A 14,350-nucleotide genomic window follows, 5' to 3' on the forward strand; every position below is an offset into this window, starting at 1 on the left:
TTCGGAAGCTTAATGGTTTTCATGAACTCACTATTCTCAAATCCATCTTCTCCTTCGGATCGATGCTGGCCGCGTAACGTTATATTTTCGTCGTCAACATCGAATGAAATTTCTTCTGGTTTGTACTGGTTCAGTGGCAGCCAAGCAATTATGACTGGGCCCGAATATGTCTTCATTAGTTTCTTCTGCCGAGCCTGTTCCTCGCAGAAGAGAGCTGTGTTCCTCCATAAATCTTGCAAAAACCCATAACCTGGGACAACTTGATTGAAGTAGCTGTTGTAGCTGAAATTAAAACAAAAGAAAATTGTTATTTTGCCTGAAGTTGGTGAGACTAACTGGACCAAAACAACTCAGTTGTCTTAAAAATTTGCAAGTCGGATTTTTTTTACAGTGTAAATCAAGATGTTTCCGTGAAATTTTGAATTGCCGAATTTAAACGCCTGTCTGACTGACGCTGGCAGAACAGAACTTTGGGTTTGTTGCGTTTGCAAATCAGTGTGATGATACATATGTAATGTTAAATTTGTTTTGCTTTAAGCATTAACGAATAAAGTAGGAAAATGTCTTAAATAAAGAAGAGAAAGAATAGGAAGCTTAAAGGCACTCTCCTGTGAGGATATTCAGGCTTATCGCCCATCCATTTCCTAAATCGCCTAACTGAGCTCATCAGGATGTTCCTATTTCCCTGACCCTAGCGAGAGAAATTTGGCAAAATTGCAAGGTTTTCAGTGTAAGCTAAGGCAAGGGTTTCTAGGACCGAACCATAATCATAACCATAACTAATATCATGATCTCTGATCATAATCAACTTTAGTTACAGAGCGTGACGACAGCCAGTTAAAAACTGAAACCTTGTGGCCCTCAAAGATGTCAAGCTAACCAAAAGATATGCGCATGACTTGGAAAAAAATAACAAACGTACAAGCAGTCAAGTGTGGATTAGGTCATAAGAAAAAGTAAACGAATCAGAGCGGTCCAGCTCAGGGGGTTACTTGTCTGGCAGGTCGGTACTCTCTAACGACTTCTTTTTCGGATAGTAATTTTTCGAAAGGTAATTCGCAAGGGGGAATTTCATTAGCTTTCTATAAAACAGCTGTGCACTGAAAAGCTGGATTGAGGCCAAACCAGGGAAGAACACTAGGGCTTTTCGCTGCATTTTTCCCTACACCCCCCCCCCCCCCCCACCCTCGTCTCTTCTCCCTTCTCATTCTCGTTTTACCTTGATCGGTTATAAACCAAAATAACCCACTAATTTTTTTTTCAACATATCCAAACCTAAAGAAAACACTGTCCGTTTAACCAATTTCAGAGAGTCCATTATACTGTATACCAAAAAAACCTGTGTTAGACCCTAAAAAACGATGTGAAAAAAAATTACTCTTAGAAACTGATAACTCAATTACTTGCTGCGAAGGAAAATTATAATTTTGAAAGGCTTACCTAGTTGGATGAAAAGTCGGAAATCCGAAAGCGAGGGCCATGCCGTAGAAACTTTGGTTCCAATTCTGCTTTTTGAAAATCTTCAGGGATATCTCTTTGATTCTTCTGATACTTTTGTTTGAACTGTTGGTCGGTGAGCAAAAACCCATTCACTTTTATAGGTGATAAAAGTTATTTTCGAACTATCAGTCGTTACTATAATTAAATCATTTGTCAACATCTTTTGAGTGACTAACTTGAGCTGATTCATTCTGACAAAATTTAACAGGAATAAAAAGTTACTCTTTCTTTTAATTTTCAGTGAGAAAAAACGAGAAGTTCTTAGTTTTGCCAAAAACGTGCATTAGGCAATTCTGTTATTTCGTTTCGTTTTGTTGCACTGAGATATTTCTGTTTTATTTTTCTACTTTAATCACGGATGTCACGGGGAGAACGGAGAAATGGAAGAGAACAGAGACCTGTGGTTAACGATGTTACTGATGGCCGGGCTAAAGTTCAAGTTAGGTTTTGTTCCCGTTTTTCATTTTCCCGCTCACCGTAGTGGTTTCCAGTCCAGTCGCTTTTCCTCTTTTTAGCTACTTACATCCCTTTGATAATTTTCTCAATATTATGTTTTTAAAGTGAACTTTAGATATTTCTAGATACCAGTAACAGATGAAGAGCCACAATGTGCATACTCTGTCAATAAACCGTCTACAACCTTACGTACTAACCCGAGTCACTTGCTATCTTTAGGTTTCAGTATAATGCATGCTGGTGACTCGATCAATCCATAGAACTGAACGAAAACTTGAATTAATTTAAGTGTAAATGTGTATTATTAGGAGTTGTTCGTACTGTTCTACGTAAGCTTCATTAAAAAATGTCAGAAATTACTTAAATCATACAAATACCTGAATAATCCATCTAATAATGATGCACATCTAAATATTCGCCTAATATTAAAATGCTTGATACTGAAGGCTATGAAATCAGTCTCATTTCTCAGCTTTAGTGCGTTCCAGTTCACGCTTAGGAACGATAAAAACAGTGTTGTAAATAAAATGAATCATGTAAAAAAAAGGTTGGTGTGCTTGTCATGACTTACAATAGGCCAAAGTGTTTCGTAAAAGTATAAACAGAACATTTTGAAGCCGTTTATCAAAAATAGTCTGGGTTCATGTAAGCCGCCTCGGCAAATCTAAGTTTTCGGTTTCGGAAGAAAAGTGATAAAGGAAATATTTCAGCCTTGCTATATTCACATTATTACCCCTAGTAGCTTAAAATTTCAAGTAGAAAGATTTAGGTAATAGTAAGGGAAAATAATCTCGTTACGACTCTTTGAGGTCGTTGCCAAGACATTTTGTTTACTGCTAGAAGTGATTACTTTTTTCAGTTTTACTTTTGTTAATATATATTTTCGGAGAAATTAAGAAAGAATTGTGTCGAAATTTTACGAAGAATGTATAATGGGGTCATGTATGGGCTCAGCCGTAACGTTTTTATCATATCAACAATTTTGCAGCTTTATATGCTTGATATTTCCTTCCTTGTTTAGTTTCAAATAGGTAAAAATGCTCAAGTGCTTAAATGCTCAGTTAATAAAACAAGATAACGTCTCCGAAACCAAAATTATCCTAAAAAGAAATAAAGTATCAACAATGATGACAAAAGTCAAAGCCGATTACTACTCCAATTAATTTGACGAAGTAGACACCGCTGCTGCTGCTTACTGGAGACTACTGAAAAAGACATCAGGAACAACAAAAGTAAACAGACAAGCCCACCAATGGGAACCTTACAACAGATGACACTGAAAAGGCAATTATGTTAAACGATTATTTCTGCACAGTTGCTGAAAAATTGATTGGCCCCGCGGATGAAATTCAGCCATTACACGCCCATAGCCGTCGGAATGTAGACATTCCGACTATGACCAGCATCACGATTAGTCAGATGGAAATCGAGGAAAAGATCTGTAAGTTAAAACTGAAGAAAGCTGCGGGGCCAGATGGCCTATCTGCGATTCATTTAAGGTATGCGGGTATGTCTCTTGCCCCATCTCTCACGAGCTTGTTTAAACAAAGTGTTGATGCCTGCAAGCCACCAGACCAGTGGAAAATAGCTGGAGTCAGTGCAGCGTTCAAAAAAGGACGAGAGGAAGACATTACATAATACACACTACTATCTAAGCTCAGGATATCAAGTAAACTAATGGAATCCTGCGTCGCAAGTAATATCACGAATCACGTGGTCACGCAAAATTTGCTTGATAACAGACAATGGGCTTATAGGAAGGGAAAGTGAACACCTAAAAGAGAGGTGGAGAGAAGCAGAAGAAAAAAAAAAGCTTTATGTAGGAATTCTGTTTGTTGATTTCACTAAAGCTTTCGACACAGTGTCGCACAATATATTACTACAAAAGTTGAACGACATTGGAATCAGAGGAGATATGTGGCTGTGGTTAAAGAAATACCTCACAGAACTATGACAAGTCGTCAGCATTAACGGATGCGACTCCGATACATACATCGTAACTCACTGAGTGCCGCAAGGGTCGGTCCTCGGACCCACCTTATTCTGGCTCTTCACAAACGACCTCCCAAATCACTACGCTCTGTGGTAACGTATCTGTATGCAGACGACACAACAATACTGTATCGCACAAACTATGGATTTGCTAACAAACGCACTAAACAATGTTCTAGCTGAACTGCAGGAATGTTGCGACAGAAATTTGTTAGTACTGCACCCAGAAAAATGTAAAGCAATGATCATGCAGCGGAAATCAACATTTACTGGCCACAACATCATAAAGTGGACAACCTCAGAAAGGCTCCTCGGAGAACAGGTTGATAACAAGTTGCCCTGGTCAGATCATGCTGCAAATGTAGCGAAGTCTTTCGCATCCAAGTTAAGTTTACTCCGACGCATGCGATAGGCTCCCTCGCCAGGAATTAGAAGACTTCTACACAAAAGTGATACTGTTATCAGCTACATACGGCCTGAAAGTGTGGGGATCTTTCAACAATACGGACATAAAGAACCTGAAAAGGCTCCATGCAAGGGCTGGACGAATTGTTTATGGGTTGCCATGGGACACAAGTGCTGAAGATGTTTTAACGCGAACTGGATGGGACAGTTTGGAAACAACGTACAAAGTGCGATTAAGGGACTTGTCAGAAATTAGCAGGGGGGCAGGGGGGTGGAAACAGAGGGAGGGTTACAACTTTTTGAGACTGCAGAAAAGGGAGGGGTCATGAAAAATGGGCCGTTAAAAGGGGGAGGGTCATGCAAATATGTGTCCGTGATCATGTAGAGGTTCACCCACAGATCAAGAAAAAAGAAGTTCTTTATTTTGTAAAGAAAAAACCTGGGAGAAATAGGAGAGTCGAGTGATCAGCTGTCATCTAAAATGCTGTCATCTAAAATGTATGTATATGGCATTACAAAGAACAGATTAGAAATATATTTTGAGCTTTCATAATACTCACTCAACCTAGTGTATTGCAAGAACTAGATTTTATCATTTATACAAGAGGGGGGAGGGTCATGATATTTTAGGCCAAGGTCAAGGGGAGGTTTAGCAAATTTCACTCCCATTGCAGGGATGGGTCACCTCATTTCCGAACCCAAATTTAAAATTCCAACCCCCCCTCCCCCCCTGCTAATTTCTGACAAGTCCCTAACTTAGTTTCTCTTCAAATGTATAAAAGGTTACACCATAATGGAATGTAAAGATTTGTTTTTACAGAGGAATTCAGGCCGCAGAAGAAATGAGAACATCATTATATTCTTCCAAGACCAGAAATAAATTTATTTAGAAACTCCATTGGAACAGTTTAACGAACAGGGAGACAAGGGATAAAACCTTGAAAGAGTTTAAACTCTCTCTTGCAAAATTTGATACTGATAAAATGAATTTCGAACCTATTTTAGCTATAACAATCGGTTACAAATATTTTAAACAGTTTTTAATTGTTAATTGTACATTTGTTTTCAGTCCTCCTTATTTTTTTTGTAATTGTTGTATGCACGACCCCACCAGCAATGCTGATCTTCCTATCGTGCTAAAATAAAGTTCTTATCTTATCTTATCTTATCTTGAAGAAACAGCAGAGAATATAGACCTTTCCACGGTTTTTTTCTACGTTTGACATGGACAAGTCAGGGAAAATCCGCCAACTTTGCTGGAAAGAACGCCTGTACTGAAAATATTAAAATTGCCAGGTTTGAAAGTGATTTGTTGAACCTGGGCCGTGCACTAACCAACTGCCCCAATCCTTCTTTTTTGGTTTTTTTTCTTTTCTATGACTTTTCGTTTTAAGATGTCGCCTCCAAACAGGAAAAGTGATGAAAAGGGTCAGAATGAACGGTAAAAGTGAAAACAAAGTCACTCTCCTCATTTTCCAACTTTTATTGACCTTTAACTACTGACAAACTATTTGATAACATGTTATGATCTCAAAAAAATATTGTCGATAATTGCACAGCAAAAAAAAGCTTTAATCTGTTAATAACTTTAACACATAGCCAGACAACCCTGGCCTGGTGTGAAAAGCTAATGATACTATAATTTAATGGGAAAAGATTGGCTACAACAGTGTGAAATAGTACTAATATACTAGCGCATTGGTACCTGTTTGTCTGCTTACTATTAAAAATCAATTCAAAAACTCAGAAACAAGGAAATGAATTACTAAATTCTAAATTACTATTTTATAATAAAATTGTACTTGTACTCTAAGTGTTGATAACTTAACAAGCATTAAATGCTATGCTGAAATGTTGCTTAGCTTCTCGAGAAAATTTTAATCAGAAATTAATGTAACAGAAAATTGGCAAAATGTTCTTACAATCTGCAAACGCAGTTGATTTAGCTTCTATTCTAATCTTCTCTGTTACCGCTTGCTCCTTGCTGTTGTTGCTCTTCTTCTTCAGGATGTGGCTTATGATCAACTTCCAAGGACAGTTCCACGTCTCTCTCACTTGGTAACAGAGCTGGGTCACGTGCCACTTCTATGGTTAGCAAGCCTTCTTTGGACAAGCGTGACGTCACTGAACTGAGTTCTGCGTCGTCGGGCAACAAAACGCGACGGCTGTAATCACGTGACAAATATGAACCGTCTTCTTTCGCTCTTTGTTTTCCTGTGACCGTGAGCTCATGTCCACGAAGTTGGACCTTGATTTCTTCTGGTTTGAATCCACGCAGATTCAATCTTACCACGAACTTGTCGTCGTCTGTTTTTGTTTTCTCTTCAACACGTTTGACGCCTTCGAGGACAAGAAAGCTGTCATCTTTAGATACACGTGACGTCACTGTTGTGGGATCTACGTCTTCCGGGAGCTTAATGATTTTCTTGAACTCACTATTCTCAAATCCATCTTCTCCTTCGGATCGATGCTGGCCGTGCAAGGTTATATTTTCTCCATCAACATCAAGTGAAATTTCTTCTGCTTTGTATTGGTTCAGTGGCAGCGAAGCGATTGTGACTGGGCCGGAGTGTTTCCTTTGCTGACAGCATATGTCTCGCCCTTGTTCCTCAAAGGAGAGAGCTATGCCTCTCCATAAATCACGCAAAAGCCCATAACCTGGGACGGCTTGATTATAGTAACTGCTGTAGCTGAAAATGAAACAAAAGAAAATGGTTATTTTGGGTGATTTCTGAGACTGAACAGATCGATGACTTGAAATTTGCAGCTGATTTACTCAGTACAAGCAGTGTATATTTTTAGTGAATGTTCCGTATAGAAATACACATGTGTTAATTCAAACTATGAACAAATCACCTTTCATCAGTTATATAATACAATTTGAGTACTGAAACTCCAGTCCACAGAAAAAAAGTCACAAGTAAAAAGCTTTTAATGTCTGCCTGATATGTATATCTGTAAATGTTTTCGAACCGCCTGAAAGTCATAAGAATAGGCTTTGGTACTCTATGGCTGTCCTATTGCTTAATATGCATTGATCAATTATGTACGCATATAAGACTGAATATCTTAAAAGGGAAAATGAACCTAGAACTATAACGAGAAAGTAAGAGAAGATTGCAAAACATGATATTCCCGCCTGATCATGGGGACGACATCCAATTTTAAACACCAAAAAACTTGTAGCACACCATCAGTAAGAATCAATCGAAGCATGCAGGTGAAAGAGTATTTTGTTATAAAAAAAGTTGAGATTTTACACAGCAAATAATTCTTCAAAGTCGTAATTGACTCTTAATAGAGAAGAAAAATAATTTCGGAGAGCTTACCAAGTTGGATGATAGGTTGGAAATCTGAAAACGAGGGCCATACTGTCGAGAACTTTAGTTGTAATTTTACTTCTTGAAAATCGTCAGCGATATCTTGAGTCTTCTGGGGTTTTTTGAACTGATGGTTGGTGAGCCAAAATCCATGCCTTTTATAATAAAGAGATTTCTTCTCGAACCATCGGTCGTTGCTAAAATTAAATAATCTGTCAGACCTTCGTAAGTATGACTGGTAGCTGATTCATCCTGACAAAATCTGACTGGACAAAAATATAGTTCTTTTGGTTTTTTCGTGAAAAAACGAGACGTTACTCGAACTTTCTGTTCTGCCCAAAATGCAAAATCAGCAGTTTTACATCGCGCGAAAGGTCTGCTGGGACAATTTGACGTCATTCTCCAAAACAACAACAAGCTCATTAGAACAAAATGGCGGACATGCGAATAGCACGTGTCGTTGCGAATTTTACGCCAATAAGTAGTATTGTAATTCATAGAAAAACACGGAATTGATAGTGTGATGCCTTGGTTCTTCCCTTGGTCTGACTTCATAAAGAAAAGGGCCTGTAGGTATTTATTACAGCATTATCCGGGCATTATCTCGGCCATTTTGTAGCTGCAGGAAAAGCTGCTGTTGACCAGCTGACTGTGGATCTTTAGAATCAGCTGTTAGAATGGAACAGGAAGAGTAGATAAAGCTCATCGGGACGTTTTGGGTAGGTGAAGTCAGTCTGGAGCAACTTCAGAATACTCGTCACTGCGGACCGCGGTAGCACAATATGATGAGGAATATTTTAGTGGCCGGGTATTCTGATGTTGGAAATGTAGTCACCACAACACTATTCACTCACTTCAAATTATTTAATTAAAAAGTCACAGTGAAAAAGTCACACCCATAACCGTCCCGAAAGCTGCTCTAGTCTCGAGTGAAGCGAAGAATCTATATTGAATACATATACTGTTGAAAAATCTAAAGTTACAAATCATTTGATTGACGTCTTTGGTACTTGATTATCTCCAAAATAGCTAAATGATCAATATGATAAAATTGTCACGCACTTAATATTTCTAACACTGATGTTTTGCCGTCAGTTAAAAGGTAAACTGAAATAGAATAAGGGTGTGTTTCTGTACTAAAATCGAAATCCGGATTTTTAATCCAAAAACAAATTATTGATCCAAATGATCTACAACGGAGGAGGATTCTTTGGATCATATTCAAAACCGGATACTTTGGATACTAGCCGGTACACAGATGTTGATTTATTTTTCTTTTCGTTGTTTTGGAAAACATCGGTGTGTGCAAGAAAGAAAAATAAATTTTCTATTTTCTTCTTCCCCCACCCTAGACTGCGACTAGTCTCTCTTTTTCTTCAGATTTAGTAAGGGGAGTCCACACACGCGCGAACTTTGAGTGGCTTTCGCCGCAAGATGCGAGAAACGAGGGCCTCTCCCGTCTTGCGCCTTCAGCCACGCGCGTAGTCATTTGCGTGTCTCGGGCGTTCTGCTCGACAGACCAAGAAAAATGGGAGACTGCTTGTAGACTACCCCCACCCCTACCCCTTTGTGCTGGCGGTCAATAAATCCCCCACAGTTTATTTTTTATTATGGGTGCTTGACATACTTTGAAGAGAAAATAGAGGGTCTGTGAACAGGCTATTTGGATACATGATCCGAAGCATTTCTTTACTATGGATCCAAAAAGAGTGAATATTGCCAGCGGTAACTTGCAACAATTTTAATACATAGATCAGCTTCTTGACAAGACTGCTTATCATAGATTAAATGAGCCAGCAATGTTGGGAGTTGTTGCATCAGTGTTGGCAGCTGTGTGCAAACGGATGCAACAACTCCCAACAATATTGGGACTTGCAGTGCATTGTGAGAAGGGTACAACCCATAAGACATTGTAAACTCAAAGAGGACCATGTGTAATAAGTGTGTGTGGCCCCCAAAATGTTAGAAGAGCCGTGCAAACAGATCTAACTTTGCGCAACTACTCCCAATAACATGCAACAGGGTGTGCAAATGGGGGCAACTTGTGCACTAACACATCCAATAATGTTAGGAGCTGTTGGCTAACAATGTTGCATCCATTTGCGTGGGGTGCCAAAGCTTGTATGTTTTGTTCAACTGCCTCAAATAGTTTGTTCATGCCTCACAACGTTTGCCTTGCTGGCTCAAATATTGTATACACTCTTATATACAACTTACATTGTTACATATCTTTGGTATTTTGCACCTCAAATTAATCTCATATGTCAGTTTTAACGTGTTAAAAATGCTAGGGCTTGGGTATCATTAACTCATAACCAGCTATAATTATATTAATTGCCTTTTTCGATTCACTTTCTTCAGAGTATAGGATACATGTAGGCTTGATTTCTGCCACTCTCTTGGTCCTTCCCGCGAAGAGACGGCTGGACATCTAATAATAATCCATACCTAAATATTAGCCTAACATTAAAATGCTCGATGCTGAACGGGCAAGAAAATCAGCCTTTCCTTGGCGTTAGCGTATTCCCTTTGCCGTTGTTAGGTACAATAGCAACAGTGTTCTAAATAAAATGAATCATGTAGAAAAAAAGGTTGGTTTTTTGTAGTAGTACAAACATTTTCAAGCCGTTTATCAAAAATAGTCTGGGTTCGTGTAAGCCACCTCGGCAATTCTAATTTTTCAGTTTTGTATTAATTAAAAGTGAAAAAGGAAATATTTCAGCCTGCCATATTCACATTATTACCCCTAGTAGCTTAAAATTGCAAATTTCTCTCTCATTACAGCTAATTTAGAAGTCGTTGCCAAGATAGAGCACCAGGGAATTGACCTCCAAACCCCCTCATAGATGGTCGCGCACATCATATACTAACCAAAATCTCCAAATCTTACGTTTTTCTCTTTTTTCTCTTTTCTTTATTTCGTTTGAGAAGTCGTCTCCAAAGTAGAAAAGGTATTAAAAGGGTAAGAATGAGCGGTTAAATTGAATACAAAGTCTGTTAACCAAAACGGCGGGACGTATGAAGATAAACCAAAAATGTCACAAATAGAGGTGTAAATGTCCAGTTTGTAAGCAACAAGAAACAAGCTTTCAACACAGTCCAGTATTTACCAATTATTATTCCTCGAGCCCGAATGGGCTCTGAGTCAATAGCCCATGAGGCCGAAGGGCAAATGGGCTATTGACTCAGAGGCCATGAGGGTAAGAGGAATAATAATGTTAGTAAAATCCAACTAGTTGGTAAAAGATATCGAGACAAAACAACTTTAGCTAGTTAAAGTTAGACTTTAAACCTTTTTTGCTGCCAAAAAGCTGGCGCTTTGCCCTACTAGTGGGCTGTTACATACAGCCTAGTGGCAGCTCAACCAATCAGAACGCAGCATTGATAATAGACCACTAGTTGGATTTTACTAAAGCATATTCTACCTTTTCAAAGGTGAAACAAACAAGGAAGACACGGGTAATAAAATGAAACTCGAGGATGAACAGAGATACCGGGGACGAAATCTTTAAAGGCTGTTGTTTTGTTGACACTATAGACAGTAATCAAAATAATTTGATCACGTGATTATCGTAAATGGTATTAACCATTAGAATAATGAATGTCGTGCAATTCAAGCCTGCGATATATATGGAGAGAGCGGAGAGGAGTACTCAAAAAAGGTTCATACGGAGAGGCTCCACCCGGAGGTCCAATCCCTTACCATTTTATATACCATTTTTAACAGAAAAGGACCCCTCTCCTTTCATATAACTCCTATTGACAAATGGTACCCCTTTCACCTACTTACAATTGTAGTTACTGTTTATTACTTTAACTGCTGTAAACGTATTGTCTTTAAAATATGAATAAATCACAAAAGTAGAACGCTTTCGTCGACTTTGTCACTGCCATAAAATGCATCTGTTAGCTCTTTTGGGTCTTTCTACCAACCGAAATGACAGATTTCCCTCCCCTTTCATATTCTTCAACAAGTGAAATTCCTACCCTTTCTTTCGTATACCTGAAGCCTGAGAAAGTACTCCTTTCGGGATGTACCTTCCCGTGTTATGTCATTATAGTTAATACCCGCCCCCCACCCCCTGGGGATATGGGCCGTTGTCATGAGCCAGTATTAATAGGGTAACTGCTCTGGAAAGGCATCAGAAAATTTTAAGTCAAAGAGACCAAAGAAGCTTCTGCTTTAGATAGAAAAATGCCGTCAGGCTATCCCCTCATTGAGACTACATCATCTAGAGGTAAAAAGTGGTCAAAATGAACGATAATTAAAAGGAAACACAACCCAGTTAGTTGCTCATTTAAACCTTTTATTGTTCTTGTACTATATACGGACCTATAATAACTTTCATTAACTTATATTCCAAAGGTTTACTATCCCAGAAACTTAAAATATCAAGAACTATACTATATATAGACAAAGAACTTTGGATAAAAACTGATAACTGATCTGATATACATTTTAACTAAAGTGTAAAATATTTCTTTTAATCGGTACTTGACGCATTGGAGCATGTTTGTCTGATGATTAAAAACCACTGAATTAAAAACTGAAAATTAAGTAAAAATCTAAACTAAAGATATCACAATAAAATTATCATGATGCATCACTAGGTTTAACAGACTATGCCGAAGCTGCACTTTAAAATTATAACTTTAATCAGGAAGGTAATAAATATTTCAAAAGATAATGAAGGGAGTGATTCCCTACAATCTGCCAAGTGAACGTGGTTCATTCAATCTGTGTTACCACTTGCTTCTTGTTTTGCCTCGTCTTGTAAGAACGCTTGGTTACGTGACACTTCTATAATTAGCACGCCGTTACTGCAGAGGCGTGACGTCACTGAACTGACGTCTGCGTCATCGGGCAGCAAAATGCGACGCCTGTAATCACGTGAACCATCTTCCTCCGATCTGTGTTTTGCTATGACCATGAGCTCATGTCCTCGACCCTGGATCTTGATTTCTTCTGATTTAAATCCAAGCAGATTCAATTTAGCAACGAACTTGTCATCGTTTGCTTTTATTTTCTTTTCAAGGCGTTTGATGCCACTGAGGACTAGAACGCTACCATTTCTGGTTACATGTGATGTCACGGTTGTGGGATCTACGTCTTCCGGGAGCTTAATGGTTTTCATGAACTCACTGTTCTCAAATCCATCTTCTCCTTCGGATCGATGCTGGCCGTGTAACGTTATATTTTCGTCGTCAACATCGAGTGAAATTTCTTCTGGTTTGTACTGGTTCAGTGGCAGCCAAACAATTATGACTGGGCCCGAATATGTCTTCATTAGTTTCTTCTGCCGAGCCTGTTCCTCGCAGAAGAGAGCTGTGTTCCTCCATAAATCTTGCAAAAACCCATAACCTGGGACAACTTGATTGAAGTAGCTGTTGTAGCTGAAATTAAAACAAAAAAAATTGTTATTTTGTCTGCAGTTAGTGAGACTAACTGGGCCAAAACATCTCTGTTGTCTTAAAAATTTGCAAGTCGGATTTGCTTTAGTGTAAATAAAAATGTTTCCGTGAAATTTTGAATTGTCGAATTTAAACGCCTGTCTGATTGACGCTGGCAGAACAAAACGTTGGGTTTGTGGCGTTTGCAAATCAGTGGTGATAATACACATGTAATTTTAAATTTGTTTTGCTTTAAGCATTAACGAATAAAGTAGGAAAATGTCTGAAATAAAGAAGAGAAAGAATAGAAAGCTTTAAGGCACTCTCCTGTGAGGATATTCAGGCTTATCGCCCATTCATTCCTAAATCGCCTGACTGAGCTCATCGGGCTGATCTATTTCCCTGACCCTAGCAAGAGAAATTGGGCGAAATTACAAGGTTTTCAGTGTAAGCTAAGGCAAGGGTTTCTAGGACCGAATCATAATCATAACCATAATTAATATCATGATCTCTGGTCATAATCAACTTTAGTTACAGAGCGTGACAACAGCCAGTTAAAAACTGAAAACTTGTGGCCCTCAAAGATGTCAAGCTAACCAAAAGATATGCGCATAACTTGGAAAAAAAATAACAAACGTACGAACAGTTAAGTGTGGATTAGGTCATAAGAAAAAGTAAACTAATCAGAGCGGTCCGGGGGGTTACTTGTCTGGCAGGTCGGTACTCTCTAAAGACTTTTTTTTCGGATAGTAATTTTTCGAAAGGTAATTCGCAGGGAGGAATTTCATTAGCTTCTATAAAACAGCTGCGCACTGAAAAGCTGGATTGAGGCCAAACCAGGGAAGAAAACTAGGGCATTTCGCTGCATTTCCCCCGCTACTCCCCCCCCCACCTCGCCTCCTCTCCCTTCTAATTCTCGTTTTACGTTGATCTGTTATATAAACCAAAATAACCCACTAATTTTTTTCAACATCCAAACCAAAAGAAAACACTGTATCCGATTAACCAATTTCAGAGAGTCCATTATACTGTATACCAAAAAAAACCTGTGTTAGACCCTAAAAAACGATCTGAAAACAAAATTACTCTTAGATACTGATAACTCAATTACTTGCAGCGAAGACTGAAAATTATAATTTTGAAAGACTTACCTAGTTGGATGAAAAGTCGGAAATCCGAAAGCGAGGGCCATGTCGTAGAAACTTTGGTTCCAATTCTACTTCTTGAAAATCTTCAGGGATATCTCTTTGATTCTTGTGAGACTTTTGTTTGAACTGTTGGTCGGT

The 14,350-nt window shown here is 38.6% G+C and overlaps 3 protein-coding genes across 3 annotated transcripts in view; all 3 read right to left on the reverse strand.

Annotated features, from left to right (window-relative positions):
* The window catches only part of LOC140943016 (uncharacterized), a 2,274-nt gene extending 695 nt beyond the window's left edge, over positions 1 to 1,579 (reverse strand). Inside the window, exons 1-2 of the mRNA XM_073392045.1 lie at positions 1,441 to 1,579; positions 1 to 282 (exon numbers count right to left, since the gene is read on the reverse strand). The exon at positions 1 to 282 is cut by the window's left edge and continues 695 nt beyond it. Of these exons, the coding sequence (XP_073248146.1) occupies positions 1 to 282; positions 1,441 to 1,481 (323 nt within the window). The 5' untranslated portion in view covers positions 1,482 to 1,579. The remainder of the gene's footprint in view (positions 283 to 1,440) is intronic.
* Positions 1,580 to 5,821: 4,242 nt separating this feature from the next.
* On the reverse strand, positions 5,822 to 7,841 carry LOC140944000 (uncharacterized). Its single transcript, XM_073393105.1, has 2 exons — positions 7,683 to 7,841; positions 5,822 to 7,043 (listed from the first exon to the last, which is right to left on the reverse strand). Exons 1-2 carry the CDS (start codon positions 7,721 to 7,723, stop codon positions 6,308 to 6,310), a joined length of 777 nt encoding a protein of 258 aa, XP_073249206.1. The 5' UTR covers positions 7,724 to 7,841; the 3' UTR covers positions 5,822 to 6,307.
* A 4,118-nt stretch (positions 7,842 to 11,959) lies between these two features.
* LOC140942894 (uncharacterized) lies at positions 11,960 to 14,350 on the reverse strand. Its single transcript, XM_073391910.1, has 2 exons — positions 14,216 to 14,350; positions 11,960 to 13,067 (listed from the first exon to the last, which is right to left on the reverse strand). The coding sequence occupies exons 1-2, from the start codon at positions 14,254 to 14,256 to the stop codon at positions 12,407 to 12,409; spliced, it is 702 nt and encodes a 233-aa protein (XP_073248011.1). The 5' UTR covers positions 14,257 to 14,350; the 3' UTR covers positions 11,960 to 12,406.

The sequence above is a fragment of the Porites lutea genome, chromosome 7 (genome assembly GCF_958299795.1).
Source record: "Porites lutea chromosome 7, jaPorLute2.1, whole genome shotgun sequence".
In the NCBI taxonomy this organism is placed as follows: Eukaryota; Metazoa; Cnidaria; class Anthozoa; order Scleractinia; family Poritidae; genus Porites; species Porites lutea.